The 17,544-nt window shown below is 48.4% G+C and overlaps 1 protein-coding gene across 6 annotated transcripts in view; it reads left to right on the plus strand.

Annotated features, from left to right (window-relative positions):
• MAP4K3 (mitogen-activated protein kinase kinase kinase kinase 3) overlaps nucleotides 1–17,544 on the plus strand; it is an 883,599-nt gene that overhangs the window by 695,589 nt on the left and 170,466 nt on the right. For all 6 annotated transcript variants that reach the window (XM_082251934.1, XM_082251933.1, XM_082251935.1 and 3 more), the window contains one exon: nucleotides 1,691–1,775. In XM_082251934.1, coding sequence (XP_082108060.1) covers nucleotides 1,691–1,775 — 85 coding nt within the window. The remainder of the gene's footprint in view (nucleotides 1–1,690; nucleotides 1,776–17,544) is intronic.

Here is a 17,544-nt window from a genome sequence, read left to right on the forward strand (position 1 = left end):
CTCAGTAAGCCCCCCTCCCAGTACAGACCCCTCAGTAAGCCCCCCTCCCAGTACAGACCCCTCAGTAAGTCCCTTCCCAGTACAGACCCCTCAGTAAGCCCCCCCTCCCAGTACAGACCCCTCAGAGCATTGCACCACATCACTGCCTCAGTGTGCAGAGCGTCGCTCGCCTCCGGGATGTCATGCCGCTCGCCTCCGTGATGTCATGCCGCTCGCCTCCGGGATGTCATGCCGCTCGCCTACTGGATGTCATGCCGCTCACAGCGGCTGGAGCGCAGCGGGGGGGGGGGGGGCAGTGCAGCCTGCAGCGGCCCCAATCAATGCACCGGCCGGCAATGTGAGCAGGGGGCGTGTGACGTCACGCGTGACGCGTCGACGCCTTTCACGCACGTCAACGAATTTTTGTAGTCGACGAGTCGTGGCAGCCCTAGTGCAGGGTAATAAGTGGGAGTGAGAAAATTTAGCCATGCCAGGGCAGATTGGAGATGCAGTGACCGGTGATAGAAGAACATTTAAAAGAATACACCAACAGCCAGAACTTTAGTGTTTGAAGGGAAGCACAGGAAATGCAGGGGTAAGTGCTACTAACAAGAAAAAGCTGGAAGAAGTAAATCTGGCAGAGGCAGCAAAGTGAGAGGCTGTGTAGGTGATTAAGGAGAATAAATTAAAACAAATGCCAAGGGAGAGCAATGGATGAGCAGACAGAGGAGGAGAGATAAGCAAATAGAAGCCACAGGCAGTCTAAATAGTCTGCAAGCAATAAGTCATCCTCTGACCGTGCTCTTAGGATCATAGGTTTCTTTTCATGGTGTGCATTCTGGTAAACCTTCCCTGCACTTTTCTATAGGCTTTCCTCCTCTCATTAAAGTAATAATTCTACTTCTGTTTATTGCTGTGTAGCACTGTAATAATTCAGCCACTTAAACTTTTCTCCCACAGTGATAAAATATCTCTGCGATGTGTGGAGAAAGGATAAACTGTAATAATGCAGATATTATCATGGTTTATCAAACGGACACCCAAGTCATTATTTTACAGTTCTCTTTTTTAGAATCCTGCCCCAGCTGAAAATGCCTATGCTGCAGAAAAATACATCTTTGTGAGAGCAGCGGTCTGTCTATAGTAGTATGCTCCGTGCTTAGAGCTACAGCACTACTATCAGCAATACCCCCTCCCTGCTGACTGCAGCACAACAGATGTAGCTTGACAGGGCTCCTCAGGCTGCTGCTTTTACACACCGTGCATTGCTTTCTCTCTGCTGCATACTGCTGTTCATTGTATTTTCCGTCGGGGAAGTAGTGTGTTTCTAAAAAGAAGCAACTATTAAGCTTGTCACACACTGCAAATTTGACCCTGTTGCTGAAGAACTGGGTGAAATTCACTTAGTGGGAGGCCCTGTCCGCTCCCTCCCACTGAACAGAAAATTGGCAGCTGAACAGTGGCTGCATCCTGTTAGGTATTAGACTATCATTGTATGGCCGGCCTAACGTGAAAGGTTTATAAAAAACAGCAACTTAGAGAATTATCAATTGCTAGTCTGGGCCACCATTATTTTATTTGCATATTTCATTTTACGTTGCATATTTTTATAAACTGCAATTGTGCTATAAAAATTGTGTAATTATAGCAATAAATAATGATAATGCTGTTTATGTGAATTTTTTATATTTTTTTAATTTTTATGTCGCAGATGGGTGCATGCTTTTCAAAAGTATTTAATGGCTGTCCCTTGAAAATCCATTGTGCAACATCATGGATAAATCCAGAAACAAGAGGTATGTCTTTTTTTAATTTTGTATTGAATAAAGTGTATGTACAGTATATACAGTGTGTATTTACTGTGTGTTTGTGGTGTGTGTGTATATGTATGTATGTGTGTGTTTGTGTGTGTATGTATATATATATATATATATATATATATATAGATAGATAGATAGATAGATAGATATACACACACATACACAGTGGGTAAAATAAGTATTGAACATGTCACCATTTTTCTGGGTAAATATACTTCTTAAGGTTCTATTGACATGAAATTTTCACCACACGTTGGTAACAACCCATGCAATTCATGCATACAGAGAAACATGTATGGCACGCATGAAGACAGGGAGCTGCAAAAAAGAAGGTAAAGCCAAGACACCAGCTGAAATCTATCAGTAATTGGAAAGCAATCCCCCCCCCCCCTTGTCGGTACAAATTAATATTAGCTGGTTCAGTTTCAACTAATGGTCTATAAAAAGGTTTCTCATTACCAAGGTGTTACACAGGAAACATCTCATAATGGGTAAAAGAAAAAAGCTCTGTCAAGACCTTTGCAACATTATTGCTACAAAACATACTGATGGCATTGGTTACAGAAGGATTTCTAAACTTCTGAATGTTCCAGTGAGCACTGTTGTAATCCGGAAGTGGAAAGAAGATCATTTCACCATAAACAGGCCACAACCAGTTGCTCTTTGCAAGATTTCTGACAGAGAAGTGAAAAGAATTATCGAAAGAGTTGTCCAAGGGCCAATGACCACTTGTGGGGAGCTTTAGAAAGATCTGGAATTAGCAGTAGTAATCGATGTCGTTTTTTTAATGCCGATACCGATATTTTGGTAATCGGATATCGGTATTGGGCGATATTTTCAGAAATGTTTTTTTTTTTTTTTTCAAAGGTACTGTTGTGGAGGGATCTGGGGGTCTAAAAGACCCCAAACCTCTCCTCCGCACTGAAAAGCATTCAAAACGCCAAGTTTGGCTGTTTTGAATGCTGTCAGTTTTTTGAATTTGGCGCCGTGTACCCCGAAGTGATGTCATGACATCACTTCGGGTTTTTTACATGGAGACCCGATCAGAGCTGAATGCGGCTTTGATCGGGTCTTCGGCGGCGGTGGTGGAGGTAGGTTGCCCTGGTCTCCCGGCGGGACGCGGAAGGCAGCAGGAGGGGGGGGGACGTCCCCTCCTACTCCTTGTAATGACAGCCGAACGGCTTCTCAGCCACAACGGTTGTCATTACAAGACAGCCTACCGTCGACTATGGACGACGGTACCGGGGTGATGCCTCTAGCTGCAGGCATCACTCCGGTACAAGCACTTTCCCTAAATATCAGAAATATCTGTAAATCAAAAGGCCGATTCCGATATATCGGGGAAAGTGCATATCGGCCCCCAACATATCGGTGTTGCCGATAATCGGTCCATCCCTAATTAGCAGCTACAAATGTTTTAAAGAAAACAGTAAGTAATACACTTAACCGCCATGGCCTGTATGCACGCTCACCACGCAAGACCCCATTGCTGAAGAAAAAGCATGTTGCAGCTCGTTTAAAGTTTGCTTCACAGCGTTTAGACAAGCCTTTGAAATACTGGGAGAATATAGTCTGGTTAGATGAGACCAAAATTGAACTCTTTGGATTACAAAATTCACACCATGCTTGGCGGTCAAATAGCACTGCACATCACCCCAAAAGCATCATACCAACAGTGAAGTTTGGAGGTTGGAACATCATGATGTGGGGCTGTGTTTCAGCATACGGAACTGGCAAACTTCACATCATTGAGGGAAGGATGAATGGAAAATGTACGAAGATATCCTTGATAAAAACCTGCTGCCATCTACAGTAAGTCCTCTACTTACAAAGGAGTTCAGTTCTGGGAGCCTGTTCATAAGTTCAACTTTAACATTTTTTATTAATATTAATATTGGACCCATAGTTAATAGGGTGGACTCATTTTTTTCACTTTTAGGACAATATTTAGATATTTTTTTTTACAGCCTTTCGTGATGTCCACTCAAGCTTACTTAATGGACACCAAACATCTTTTACAGGTCCTGGAGAGTGTTTAGATTTTGGTCTCCATCATAATTATTTTTGGTATGACAACAGGTATTTTTTGCAACTCACTGGAGTGGCCATGGGAGCCCAGTGGGATCTGAACTTGGTGCTTACAGTTCTCCAGAAGCCCCCCATTGAAAATATTCAGGAGATTCCCCTGCTTACACTGTCCCAGATGGTGGCTTTTTTCTTGGCTATCACCTCTGCTTGCAGGGTGTCGAAGCTGGCCACGTTATCTTGTTGTACCCCCTACTTGGTGGTCCACAAAGATAAGGTGGTTCTTCGCCCATGTCAATGTCAGTCATTCCTTCCTAAGGTAGTCTCTGATTTCCGTTTTAATGAAAACCTTATGTTGCCTTCCCTGTGTCCCAGGCCCAAACATCCTAAGGAATTTGCTTAGCATGCTCTAAATAAGGTTCCAGCAATAAGGGTGTATTTGGCAGCTACTGAGTCTTTTTGGAGGTCAGGCTCACTGGCTGTGATCACAGACGGGCCAAGAAAAGGGCTGTCTGATTCTTCTGCGACCATTTCCAGATGTATCAGACAGACGGTGACTCAGGCCTATTCTATCAAGGGTCAGGTTCCTCCTTTCCCTGTAACAGCGCACTCTACTCAGGTGATTAGTGCTTCTTGGGCATTCCGTTATCAGGCATCAGTGGCGCAGGTTTGCAAGGCGGCCACTTGGTTGTCGGTGCACACTTTCACTAAGTTCTTCAAAGTGGATGTTGGTATCTGTGGGTGCTTCCTTTGGCCACAAAGTTTTGGAGGCTGCTGTTTGGGGGGTCTGTTCCCTCTTTGGGGGTGTATTGTTTAGGTTGGGCTCCAGTTGTTTTTTTGTTGAGCTCCTGTTTGCCTGGTTGGCTATTGCGTTTACTCTTGGGATTTTTTGTTGTGCCACCCCTCATGTTTGGCACTGCTTGGGGACGTCCTACTTGTTCGGAATAATGGATAGCTGTGTCCGTCAATGAACAAAAGAAAAAATTGGATTTTTGCACTTAGAGTAAAATCTATTTCTCTGAGTTTATTGATGGACACAGCACCCACCCCTCTATGGAGTTTTAATATTTCTGACACTGCTTGTTAATAAACTGAAGGCCTATAGCAAAGAGGGGGATGTATACCAACTAGGACTGCCCATAGGCGTAGCCAAGTCTTTTTCTCTAGGCAGGAAAAATCTTTACCACGCCTATGGGGCAGTCCCTGCAGGCATACACCCACTCACTCTGCTATAGGATTCAGTTTGTTTCTGCCTAGTTTTGGAGTAGGACCTAGTTCCCTGGTGGGACCTCGGTCTTAGCTTGTCTTTTTTATTTTAAAGGGAACCTTTGTTAAAAAATATTTTTAGCTAGTTATGTTCCTGAGAGAACTGCAATCAACAGCCCGGCCAGCGAGCGTTTGCAGGTTATAGCCCAGCGCTAGGCCTCGCCATGACAGAGCCCCAATAGATGGGAGCTGGCCTGCAAGTGGAACACAACGCCGGGATGCACACAATCTGGTTCGGCCTGAGTCGCAGCATACCTCTTGGCTGTCAGCACCCCCTCTCTGAGTGGAGAGGTCGTTGGTATAATGAGTAGTGTCCCCCCATAGCTCTAGCGGTCTCAGGGCAGACGTGGGCCCCTCCCTGGAAAGGTTGGACCCTCGGGTACCCCTCATTCCCCTTGGTCTCTTGGTATGTACCAGGCTCCCCCTCCCCACCATCATGGAGGTCCCTACCTCAGTCAGCGACGGGGGTCCTCGGGGGGTGGACGCACCAATGCCGCTATAGCGGATCCGCTGGTGGGGGTCCCTGCCGGGGACCCCCAATGCCACTAATCGCTTGGACCTCTTAGGGGGGCCTGGAGACCGCATGGCGTGCAGAGGGGGCCGCCATTTTACTGTAGAATCGTTCAGCCTCATTTTGCAGAAGTTACCATTGAAATGTATGGGCGCCAATGTTTTTGTTGTTTCCCCATATGAATGCATAGGGCGGCCATTTTCTCAGAGTCCGCGAACGCTGGACAGCAGGGAGCAGCTAGTCCTTTACTCTAGTGATAACCCAGGTACTTCCTCTTCCTGTGAAGATCGTTTTCTCTGCACAGCAGACCGATCCTTTTCTCCTCCATATTGAATGGTGGTATGTCTATTGGGGTCCCTGTAGGTCTCTCTCTCTCTCACCCTGCTATCTGCAGTGCTAGTGGCTGGGACTTGTAGTACCGCTGTTGCAGCGGTGTGGGTCAGTTTTTCGCATTTTTCTTAAAGTGAAACTGCGCTATTCCAGGGTTAAAATGGAGGCCCAGGAACAAATTTCACCTACAGATCCCCTCCTTGCGGTTGCGGGAACCTCCGGGTCGCAACCCTTGTCTGCCTTACAGGCGGTTTTGGAAAACCTGGTGTCAAAAGTAGATTTGACCAAATCTAAAAAATACCACTTGTAAAAAGCGCCCTATGCCCTCGCCTGCCTCTCCTGTATCCCCAGATTCTAAAATAGATATGGCCGCCGCGGACATATGTCACCCTGAGGGTTCTAGAAACAGAACAGCTCCCTCCGGACCTGGCAGACCTAATGGACAAAATGGTCCAAACCCTACTATTTATATGTGATGCGTCACTAGATGCGGCTCCTCTTGTAATCAGAGTATTCGGGTGGGGGTAGCTATTAGATGCATGGTGTGGCTAAAAAGCTGGTCTGCGGATCAGGCTTCAAAAAAGGCTCTATCAGAACTCCCCTTTACGGGGGACCGCTTGTTTGGATCCTCATTGGATGAACTGATCAAGGGTCTTATAGGTGGGAAGAGTACTCTTCTTCCTCAATCTTCCAAGGGCAAGTCACCACGTAATGGAGGGGGGCCCTATTTTACAGCCCACAGGCGGCCTTATTAATGTCTCCGGTGCACAGGAGCAAGGATCTAAGCCATTTAGGTCTTCTGGGGGTTCCAAGAAGACATGGTCGGGTAAGCCGAGAGCAGGTCAATCCAGATCTATAGACAAATTCCTGTCTGCATGAAGGGACGCCCTCGCACGTAACTGGGGTTGGGGGACGTCTTTGCTTATTTCCGGAACCATGGACCTCCTTGATTCAGGACAAATGGGTCCACGAACTGATCCGACTGACTTACAAGATCGAATTCAGGTCGTGACCGTCGGACAGATCCTTCCTGTCCAATCTTCACCTATCTCCAGGTTAAGGGATCTACGAGAGGCGGTACAAGATCTGCTGTCGCAAGGGGTGATTGTGCTGGTTCCCTTTTGGGAACACTTTCAGGGGTTCTATTTAAACCTGTTCACTGTTCCGAGGAACGAAGGTGAAGTGCATCCAAACCTGGACCCTCAAGGCTCTAAACCGCTTTGTGCGGGTACAGAAGTTTCGAATGGAGTCCATTGGCACAGTAGTGGCATCCCTACACCAAGGAGACTTTTTGGCCTCCATCAATATCAAGGACACATATCTAAACATCCCTATTTACGCTGGAAACCAGCGTTTTCTTCTCTTCGCTGTAGGAGAGGAGCATTATCAATTTGTGGCGCTACCCTTTGGTCTCGCCTCCGCTCCCAGGGTCTTCACCAAAGTGTTGTATCAGTAATGCCAATACTGGAGCCAACGGGGGATTGCAGTACTGGGGTACCTGAATGATCTCTTAAGAGCAGACTCGCATTCAGTCTGGTTGGGCGATTTGGCAATCACTGTCCCGACTCTGCAAGAGTTTGGTTGGAACATGAATTTTAAAAAATCTGCTCTGGTATCCTCTTCAAAACTGGATTATCTGGGCCTGACTCTGGACTCAGCTTCAGCGAGGGGGTTTCTTCCCCCAGAAAAGCTGCAAAAGTTTCAGAGGACGATTTGTTTGCTGTTATCCAGCAACCTGTCTTCCCTGTGGACTTGCATGCAAGCCTTAGGTCTGATGGTGTCGACCTTCGAAGCTGTTCTGTTTGCTCAGTTCCACACGAGACCCTTAAAAGGGAAATTCTTGTCAAGTGGAACAAAGATCCAAAATCCTTGGACACTATGATTCAGTTGAGTCACAGCACAGAGAGTGCTCTTCTGTGGTGGCTTCGCTCGTTGGCCCTACGCCAGGTCCTTCCTCCCATTGTATTGGACCGTGGTAACCACAGATGCCAACCTGTCTGGCTGGGGAGGAGTGCTTGGGAAGCTGTGTGTACAGGGGTCCTAATTACCGATCAGGATAAAGCTTTGCCTGACTCACTGGACAAATCTCCTGCAGGGTTGTACAGTGGTTGGATTAAATCGAACAATGCCATGGCAGTGGCTTACGTCAATTATCAAGGGGATACCAAGATTGTCTTGGCGGCCCGGGAGGTGGTCGAGATCCTAAAATGGGCAGAACATTTTGTTACAAACCTTTCCGCTGTGCATCTCCCAGGAGTGGAGAACTGGCAGGCGGATTACCTGAGTCGTCAAGTGTTGAATCAGGGGGAATGGTCCCTGCACCCGGAGGTGTTTCACCTGCTGTGTGTCCGGTGGGGGAAACTCAATGTCGACCTGTTAGCCTCTCGACTTAACAAGAAGGTACAGAGATTTGTAGCCAGGTCTCGGTATCCTCTGGCCAATGCCACAGACGCACTGGTGGCTCCTTGGGGTCAGTATCGGCTGATCTATGCATTCCCTCCGCTAAAACTCCTGCCGAAGCTTCTGCGCAGAATAGAGGTGGAAGGGATTCCGATCATTCTGGTGGACCCAGACTGGCCTCGCCAGTCTTGGTATGCAGATCTGGTAAGGTTGGTCGCCGATGCTCCTTGGAGACTTCCTCTCAGGGAAGATCTGCTGTCTCAAGGGCTGATCTTCCATCCTGCTTTACAGTCACTGGCTTTAACGGCATAGCTATTGAAAGCCAGCTATTGAAGGAAAGGGGTCTTTCTGACTCAGTGATTGTTACACTGTTGAAGGCAAGAAAGTCTACCTCCAGGAAGATCTATCATCATACTTGGAAATCGTACATCTCATGGTGTGAATCGCTGAAGGTGCATCTTCGCCTTCCTTGGGGGACTAGGATTTTGATCTTTCTCCAAAGAGGGGTTGAACAGCGGTTGGCCTTGGGTACTATTAAAAGCCAAGTGTCGACTTTGGCTGTGTTTTTCCAATGCCTTTTGCTACGCATGCTTTGATCCATAGTTACATAGTTAGTGAGGTTGAAAAAAGACATCAGTTCAACCTATGATGTGTGTGTGTGTGTTTGCTGTTGACCGTACATTGTATACCCCTGTATGTTGTGGTCTTTAAGGTGCCCATCTAATAGTTTTTTTAAACTATCAATGCTCCCTGCTGATACGACTGCTTGCGGAAGAGAATTCCACATCCTTACTGCTCTTACAGTGAAGAACCCCCTGCGTATTTTAAGGTTAAACCGCCTTTCCTCTAGTTTTAGTGAGTGGCCACGTGTCTTATTGTATTCCCTTTCTCTGAATAGGTTTTTCCATATGCTAGGGTTGCCAGTACAGTATTTCTACATTGATATCATATCCCCCCTCAATCGTCTCTTCTCCAGAGAGAATAGGTTCAGTGCTTGTAGTCTTTCCTCATAGCTGATGTCCTCCATTCCCCTAATTATTTTTGTTGCCCTTCTCTGGACTTTCTCCAGTTCCAGCAGATCCTTCCTGAGGACCGGTGCCCAGATTCGCACTTTTATTCAAGGGGTTCGCCATATGGCTCCTCCGATACGATCTGCGTTACCTCCGTGGAATCTTAAGTTGATACTGTCTGTTCTTTAAAAACCTCCCTTTGACACCATTAGGGAGATTCCTTTGCATACACTGTCACAGAAGGTAGCATTTTTGGTGGCTATTACCTTTGCTCGCAGAATATCTGAATTGGCGGCGCTATCCTGCCGTTCACCTTATCTGGTGGTTCACAGAGATAAGGTTGTACTTCGACCTAATAAGTCGTTTCTTCCTAAGGGGGTTTCTGATTTCCATTTGAATGAAGACATTGTGCTGCCTTCAGTCTGTCTTAAACCCAAGCATCCCAAGGAAATTGCCTTGCATTCTTTGAATGTGGCTCGGGCAATTAGGGATTACCTGGCGGCTACTGAATCTTTCAGGAAATTAGGCTCTCTTTTTGTCCTCACGGAAGGACCTCGAAAGGGATTGGCTGCGTCTGCCACGATCATATCCAGATGGATCAGGCAGACGGTGGTACAGGGTTATTCACTGAAGGGTCAGGTTCCACCTTTCCCTGTGTAGGCGCATTGTACTAGGGTGCTGAGTGCCTCTTGGGCTTTTCGCCATCAGGTGTCAGTAATGCAAGTTTGCAAGGCGCCAACTTGGTCGTCTATGCTCACATTCACAAAATTCTACAAAGTAGATCTGTTGACATCCTTGGATGCTTATTTTGGCTGCAAGGTTTTGCAGGCTGCTGCTTTAAAGAGAAAATATTCTCTTTGAGGGTGTGTTTTCTTGGTGAGCTCCAGGTGTTCCTGGTTGAGCTCCATGTTCACTGGTTGGCTAAGTTTAGCTTTTGGGGAATTTCGTTATTTTCTGTGTTTTCCCACCCCTCATGCAAATACTGCTTTGGGACCTCCCAATGGTCAAGAAGAATATGGAACTGCGTCTGTCAATGAACGATAGCAAAAACTGGGTTTTTGACTTACCGTAAAATTCTTTTTATTTGAAGTTCATTGACAGATGCAGCACCCACCCCTCTTTTTCTGAGTGGGATAGGGTTTTTTTTTCTAAAACCTGCTTGCAACAAAACTGAATCCTATAGCAGAGTGAGTGGGCGTATGCCTGCAGGAACTGCCCCATAGGCGTGGTAAAGATTGTTCCTGCCTAATGTCCTACTCCTGTAGGGGGCAGCATAACCCAATGGTCAAGAAGAATATGGAGCTGCGCCTGTCAATGAACTTCAGAGAAAAGGATTTTACGGTAAGTCAAAAATCCAGTTTCTCTTATGTCCTCTGACAGTCGCCGCCCGTTCAGTTAGCCTTCACGAGTGGGTAATGCGCCTCACTGCAGGAGTAGGCTAGGCAGTGAAAAGGTTAACAAGCAAAATCTTTTACACATAACACACCTCTAGGGGGCTGTTCCTCAGCTATTACCCATCAGCCACTAGCAGCTGCTCTTCAGTTTTCTGCTGCTTAGCGCAGGAGTAGGTCATAGGTTTCCCTACTGGGACCTATGTCTCAGTTTTTTCTCTTTTTCTTTGCAAAACGTTTTTTCTTTTTATTTATTTCCTTACTCACTATCGCTAGTTAGTCAGAAGGATCCCTGGAGGACTAGAGCTGGGCCTAGCACTGGATAATATAGATCCTTATGGAGTTCCAGCCTGCCAATCAGCGTCGCAGATCATTGGTGTGCCCAGGCCTTGCAACGATAGTGCCCCCGAGGACGGGGGCCAGCCTGCAGAGAATCCGTCTTCGCCAGGATGTCTCAACTCTGGAACGCCCTGTGTTGCTAGCATCCCTTCCTGGCTGCCGGCACCCCCACTCAGGGTGGGAGGTGTTCCGTGTCGGAGCAGAGCCCGAAATCCATGGAATGGTGAGTGATACTACCCCTGTTCCCGGGACAGTTATGTGGGGGTTGTGGGCCCACTCCTAGGGGAAAGTAGAAAAAATGTGGTCTCTGTAGTATCCCCCTCCCTGGCCGTTTTGGGTGGTCCCTGCTCCCGCTGGGGGCGCTGTGCGGTGCACACTGCCTGCATGGGGGGTGTGGGGGCTTGTTGTATGTCTAGGGGATGCCGCTGAGGTGTCCCTGTGGTGGCCAGGTCCCTGGGTTTGTGCTAATTTGGCGCCGTTCGTTCGGCCGCCATTTTGGGCAGACTATCCTGCCTCATTGTATGGGCAGCAGTCATTTTCTCACTGTGGGTGCCGGCTCGGGCACCATCTTTGTTGTGGGCGGCCGCCTATTATGGGCGGTGGCCATTTTGTGAGTGCTTCCTCCCATTTACTTTCAATTGGCACTCATTGTATTGTGGCTCAGGGCATGAATTGGCCTCTAGTGCGGGCGGTCGCTTCTCCCTTCACTGCAGCAGTGTGTGTGAGGTGATAGTACATACTGTGTCACTGTGGGGCTGATTTTTGGCGTTTTTTCCTGCAAAACAGCTCCTTCTCTGTTGCTTTAGCAGCTTTGAAGAGGTCTCCACCGGCGGTGTAGATTTGCAGTGTGCATCGCGGGAACCACCAATTTAAAGTGCCGGTGTCCCACCACATGTGTTTGGTGGCAGGCTCCCTGCTCGAACCTAGGTTCGCTTTGGTGATGGTTTTCTCAAGCTGTCACGGAATGGTCCAAGGTGCTTAGGCGCGCCTTGGTGGCTCAGGCGGTCTTTTTTCGACTGCCCTTGACCTGGTGACTCACATGGCCCAGGCCGTGATGTGCTTTTGTGATGCGGCCTTGGAACGAGACTCCTCTGATCGCACGGTTCCTGCGGTTGGTAAATCCTTCAATGCCTCAGGCGGTCGCAGGAAGCCCATGACCGGTCAAGCCGGTTCGGCTGCCCGGTCCTCCTCCGCCTGAGGGACCCCTCCCCCTTTTCGGGGGTGGGGGGCTGTCTGCGTTACTTTTCGGGAACCCTGGTTGTCCCTAATTCAGGACGGGTGGGTTCACAAACTGCTTCATTCCGTGTGCAAGCTCGAGTTTCGTTCTCGCCCTGCAAATAGGTTTCCTTCTTTCAAATCTCAATCTGTTTGCCCTAGGAGTCACTGTGCCAGTCCCTCAGCGGGACAGGTTTCACGGGTTATATACCAACCTGTTCACTGTTCCCAGGTCCCTTTCTGGACCTCAAGTCTGTGAAACACTTTGTGCGGGACAGAGGTTCCAGATGGCATCCATCTGGTCGGTGGGGGCTTTGTTGAGTCCAGGGGCCTGCTGGTCTCCATCTACTAAAGGGGTCCTCGTCTGCACATCCCTATCTACGGAGGTCATCAGCGACATCTTCACTCCGCAGTGGCAGAGGAGCATTTTTTATTTGTGGCATTACCCTTTGGTCTCGCTTAGGCTCCCAGGGTAATCACCAAGGTTTAGGCTCCTGTGCTGGCTTTGCTGTGCGTGAAGGGGATTACGGTCCTCGGTTTTCTGGATGACCTCCTGTTGTAGGCGGGCTTGTGTGCCGCTCTGTCAATCGATCTACAGGTCACGATTCAGACGCTCCAGGAGTTCGGGTGGACCATTAACTATAAATACAGGGCACTTTTACCCTCTTGCTTCCCAGGCCAGTTTTTAGCTTTCGGTACTGTCGCACTTTGAAAGACGAATGCGCGGTCAATACTGTACTCAAACTACATTTTTAGCATTTTGCTCACACAAATGGAGCTTTCTTTTTGTGTTATTTAATCACCCCTGGGGTTTTTTGTTATTTGGTAAATAAATTTAAAAAGATCGAAAATTTTGAAAAAAAAAAAACACGTTTTTCTTTGTTTCTGTTATATAATTTGCAAATAAATGATGTTTCTCTTTCGTTCACTGACGGACACAGCTCTATGTCTTCTAGACCAGTGGTCCTCAACTCCAGTCCTCAGGGCCCACTAACAGGCCAGATTTTAAGTATTACCATGGGGAGATGCAGACTAGAGTACTGCAATCACTGAGCAGCAAATGATATCACCTGGGATGTATTTCAGTTATCTTGCAAACCTGGCCTGTTAGTGGGCCCTGAGGGCCAGGGTTGAGGGCCACTGTTCTAGACCTTTGGGCTTAATGCTGCTCTCTCTAGGAGTAGGACTAGGCGTAAACCTTTTTGGTTACGCCCCTGAGGCAGTCCCAGAGGGTATACCATCACCTAGTAGGGATGTAACAATATCGAAGATATCGCGATATCGTATCGTCGTGGTCGTCTCGATATCGTTGTGGTCGTATCGCGATATCGTCGTGGTTGGGTTACAATATTAAAAGGACAGGTGTCCGTCAAAAAGCAAGAGGAGTAAACACAGTCCCGCGGAACAAATCAGTGTTTTATGTTGTCATGGATCCATAAATACAACAATAAATTGCCTGTTGACTGGCAAAAGCAGAATAAATGTCGGTATTTTTTTGCTATTATCATCACAAACACTATCATGAGCTATTTAACAATACCATGAGCTTTTCCACAATATCGCAATAAATATCGTACCGTGAGGTCAATATCGAAATTGTATCGTACCGTGAGATTTTGATATCGTTACATCCCTATCACCTAGTACCTAGTCAGGAGTAAGGATCTGGCTCTCTGCTGGGATCTGTGTTCCTGGCATTTTTTCCTTTTTAAGTGGAATTTTTTACTTTTTCTTTATTATTTTTGTTCCTGTGTGAGCTACAAACAATTTGTTCCTGTGTGAACAACAATCAACAGCCTGACTGGTGGACGCACTGGATATTCTAGATCCTTATGGTCTTCCCAGTCTGGCCTGCAAGCATGACCTAACTATTAGCTCTGCACTAGGTTGGCCTTGACATAGCCCCACTGGACGGGGGCTGGCCGGGGAGTGAAACACCTTGCGAGGTTGCAATGCCCTGGTCACGACAGCAGTCACGATCAGTCGCATTGTACCTCAGGTCGCAGCCCCCTCATTCCAACATGCTGCAGTGGACTGCTGGGAGTAGAGCCCGCCTGGTGCCATGGTGTGGTGAGTAGTGTCCCCCTTCCTTTCTTACATAGTTGCGTGGGGTGGTTGCAGCCCCTCCCTGGGGATGGTAGGTCCCTCCTGTGTCCTCCCTCCCCCTTATGTTTTTCCCCCCAACCCCACAGAGGGGTTCCCCCTGCATAGGTTGCCCTCACCTGCCCCATCCCCCCTTTGACCCTTGGGGGGCTTAAGTGCATTTGGGTAGGGGGACTTGTCAGGTGTTAAACTGGAGAGTGGTGGGTGGGTGCCGCTGTCCGCCCCCCTTCTGGGGGTGCCCGTACCTGGGTGCTGCAGGGGGTTCCATGGGGGGTCCACTCCTGGTGTGTGACTTTTCCCCTGGGGTCCTGGGTCCCATGAAGCGCCGCCATTTTGCAGTGGTTTCTGTATTCCCAGCTTCAGTGGCCATGTTTGTGTAGTCCAATGGCCATGTTTTTTGTTTCACCATGGAGAATAATGGTGGCCATTTTCTTGTAGTCTGAGTGTGATGATGTGCTGCAGAGACCTCTAGTGTCGGTGTCGGCGCTTTCTCTTTTCAATCGCAGTGTGGTGGACTGTTTGGTGCTCTCCAGCTCTGAGTGGTGAGTCTCCTGGGGTATACGATCCCTCCTCTGCTAATTACAGCACCGCAGGTGCGCTGATTCTTGTGGGATCTCCAGCGGATCGTGGTTTGTGCGTGGCTCTTCTGCTTAACCCTTTGTTGGCAATGGAGTCTCTGAAGCGTGTATCACCACCTGATCATCTCCTGGAAGCTGCGGTACCCTCTGGGTCTCAGTCTGCCCTGGCAGCCATGACAGCAGCCTTGCAGTCACTTGTACCCAAGGTAGATATGGCCCTGAAAAGGAGGCCTAGCAAGAAGCTCCCCCCCCCCCCCCGCCTTCACCTGTATCCTCTGCCTCCTCAAAATATGAGGTGGATTTTGCCACCACGGACGAGAGTCAGCCCACTGGGTCTGCGTCCATGCTGAGTGCTCTAATAGTGAGGATGAGTCATCCTCCTCTGCAGCTACGCATGGTGGAGGCCCTAATTGTGTCAGTGCGGGAAAAATTAAAGTTAGAAGACGCAGAGGACGCTGGTGCAATTTGGCACCCTCAAATATTCCAAGGTGATTGAGGTGTTCCCCTTTCCTGCCTATTTTGACAAGATTGTCACTAGTCAGTGGGGTTCCCCGAAATGTATGGTTGGAATACCTAAGCAATTCGCTAGGAGATATCCCTTTTTAGGAGTCTCTCCTGAAGAAACTTACGATTCCACTGTCGGTGGACTCTCAGGTTTCCAGGCTAAATAAGACCATACTTTTGCTGGTGGAGGATTCTCCATTCTTTAAGGATCCCATGGACAAGAGAGCTGAGGCTCTGGTCCATTACCTTGGTCCACCTTGGTATCTCAGACCTTAACGGAATGTGCAAAGATTTTACGCCAAGATCTGGAAGGGAGTCAACACCCTCCTGATATGGCGAAGCTGGCGGATCAGTTGATCCAGGGGTTACAGTACATTTGTAATGTATCTTTGGATGTGGCCCCCCTGGCCGACAGGGTATCTGTGACGGTGGTAATTCTTCCCCGCATGATCTGGTTGAAGTATTGGTCGGCTGACCAGGCTTCTAAAAAGGTCCCGACTGATCTACTCTTTTTAGGTGACCGTTTGTTCGGGGCCTCTGTGGAAGAGATCATTAAGGGAGGCAAGAGTACATTACTTCTGCAGGTTGCAAAGGGCAAGGAACCTCGTCGTAAACATGGTCCATCTCAGCTCACAAACGGCCCTTTTCGTCCGTCTGGATCGCAGGAAAAGGGTTTGGGATCCACCCGTAACTTTGCGGGAGGCTCCAAGAGACCCTGGAATGGTAAGTCCAAAGCAGGCACTTCTGGTTCCGCAGACAAGCCCTCACCTGCATCTGGGGTGGGGGGACGTCTTTGCCTTTTTCCCGGATCTGTGGACCTTGCTTATCCAGAAAACATGGGTCCACAAGTGGATTTGGTTCGATTACAACATTGCGTTTCAGTCCTTGCCTCCGGCAAGGTTTTTTCCTTTCAACTTACGCCTGTCTCACGAGCGGCTACAGGGCCTCTATGGGGCAGTGAAGGACCGGTTAGCACAAGGAGTTGTGCCGGTTCCAGAGTCAAAACGTTTTCAAGGATTTTATTCAAATCTGTTTACAGTTCCAAGGAAGAAAGGGAAGGTTTGTCCGATCTTGGATCTCAAGGCTCTGAACCACTTTGTGCAGGTTCAGAAATTTCGGACGGAGTCCATCCGCACGGTAGTAGCTTTTCTTCATCAAGAGGATCTTTTGGCTTTTATCGATCTCAAGGATGCTTACCTTCATATTCCAATATACAGTATGTCGGGCATCAGTGTTTTGGCCCCAGTTCTGGCTTTGCTACGACAGAAGGGGATCGCGGTACTGGGTTAGCTGGATGATCTGCTTCTGCTTGCAAAGTTTTCCTCGGCTCTAGAAGCCGACTTGAACATTACTGTGCAAAGTCTACAGGAGTTTGGATCGGAGTTTGGATCGGATGGACTGAGCTGGACTACTTGGGTCTGACGCTGGACTCAGCGTCAGCCCAGGTGTTTCTTCCTTAGATGAAACTTCTGAAGCTACAGGATGCGGTTCGGCTCCTGTTGTCCAACCATCGGTCATCGCTCAGGACTTGCATGCAAGTGCTGGGTCTGATGGTTTCCACCTTTCGAGACGATTCTGTTTGTGCAGTTCCATACCAGACCTCTGCAAAGGGAGAGTCTGTCCAAATGGAACAAGGATCTGCTGTCTTTGGACAATTTGATCCAGTTAAGTCGGGGTTTGAGGGAGTCTCTGCTATGGTTTCTCCGCTCCCTGGCCCTTTGTCTGGGGAAAATCCTTTCTTCCCTTGTATTGGACTGTGATCACCACGGATTCCAGTCTGTCCAGATAGGATGGTGTCTTGGGAGTTTACTCAGCCCAAGGTGTTTGGACTCGAAGAGTCCAGCCTGCCAATCAACATCCTGGAGATTCGGGTGATCAGACTTTGTCTGTCTCAATGGACGGATCGTCTGCAGGGACGCCCTGTGCAGATACAATCAGACAATGCTACGGCTGTGGCATATGTCAATCATCAAGGGGGCACAAAGAAAGCCTTGGCGGCCTGGGAAGTGGCCAGAATCTTTAGGTGGGCAGAACTTTATGTTCCGGCCCTCTATGCTGTGCACATTCCGGGGG

This window comes from Pelophylax lessonae (assembly GCF_965119305.1).
Source record: "Pelophylax lessonae genome assembly, chromosome: 3".
NCBI classification, from domain to species: Eukaryota; Metazoa; Chordata; class Amphibia; order Anura; family Ranidae; genus Pelophylax; species Pelophylax lessonae.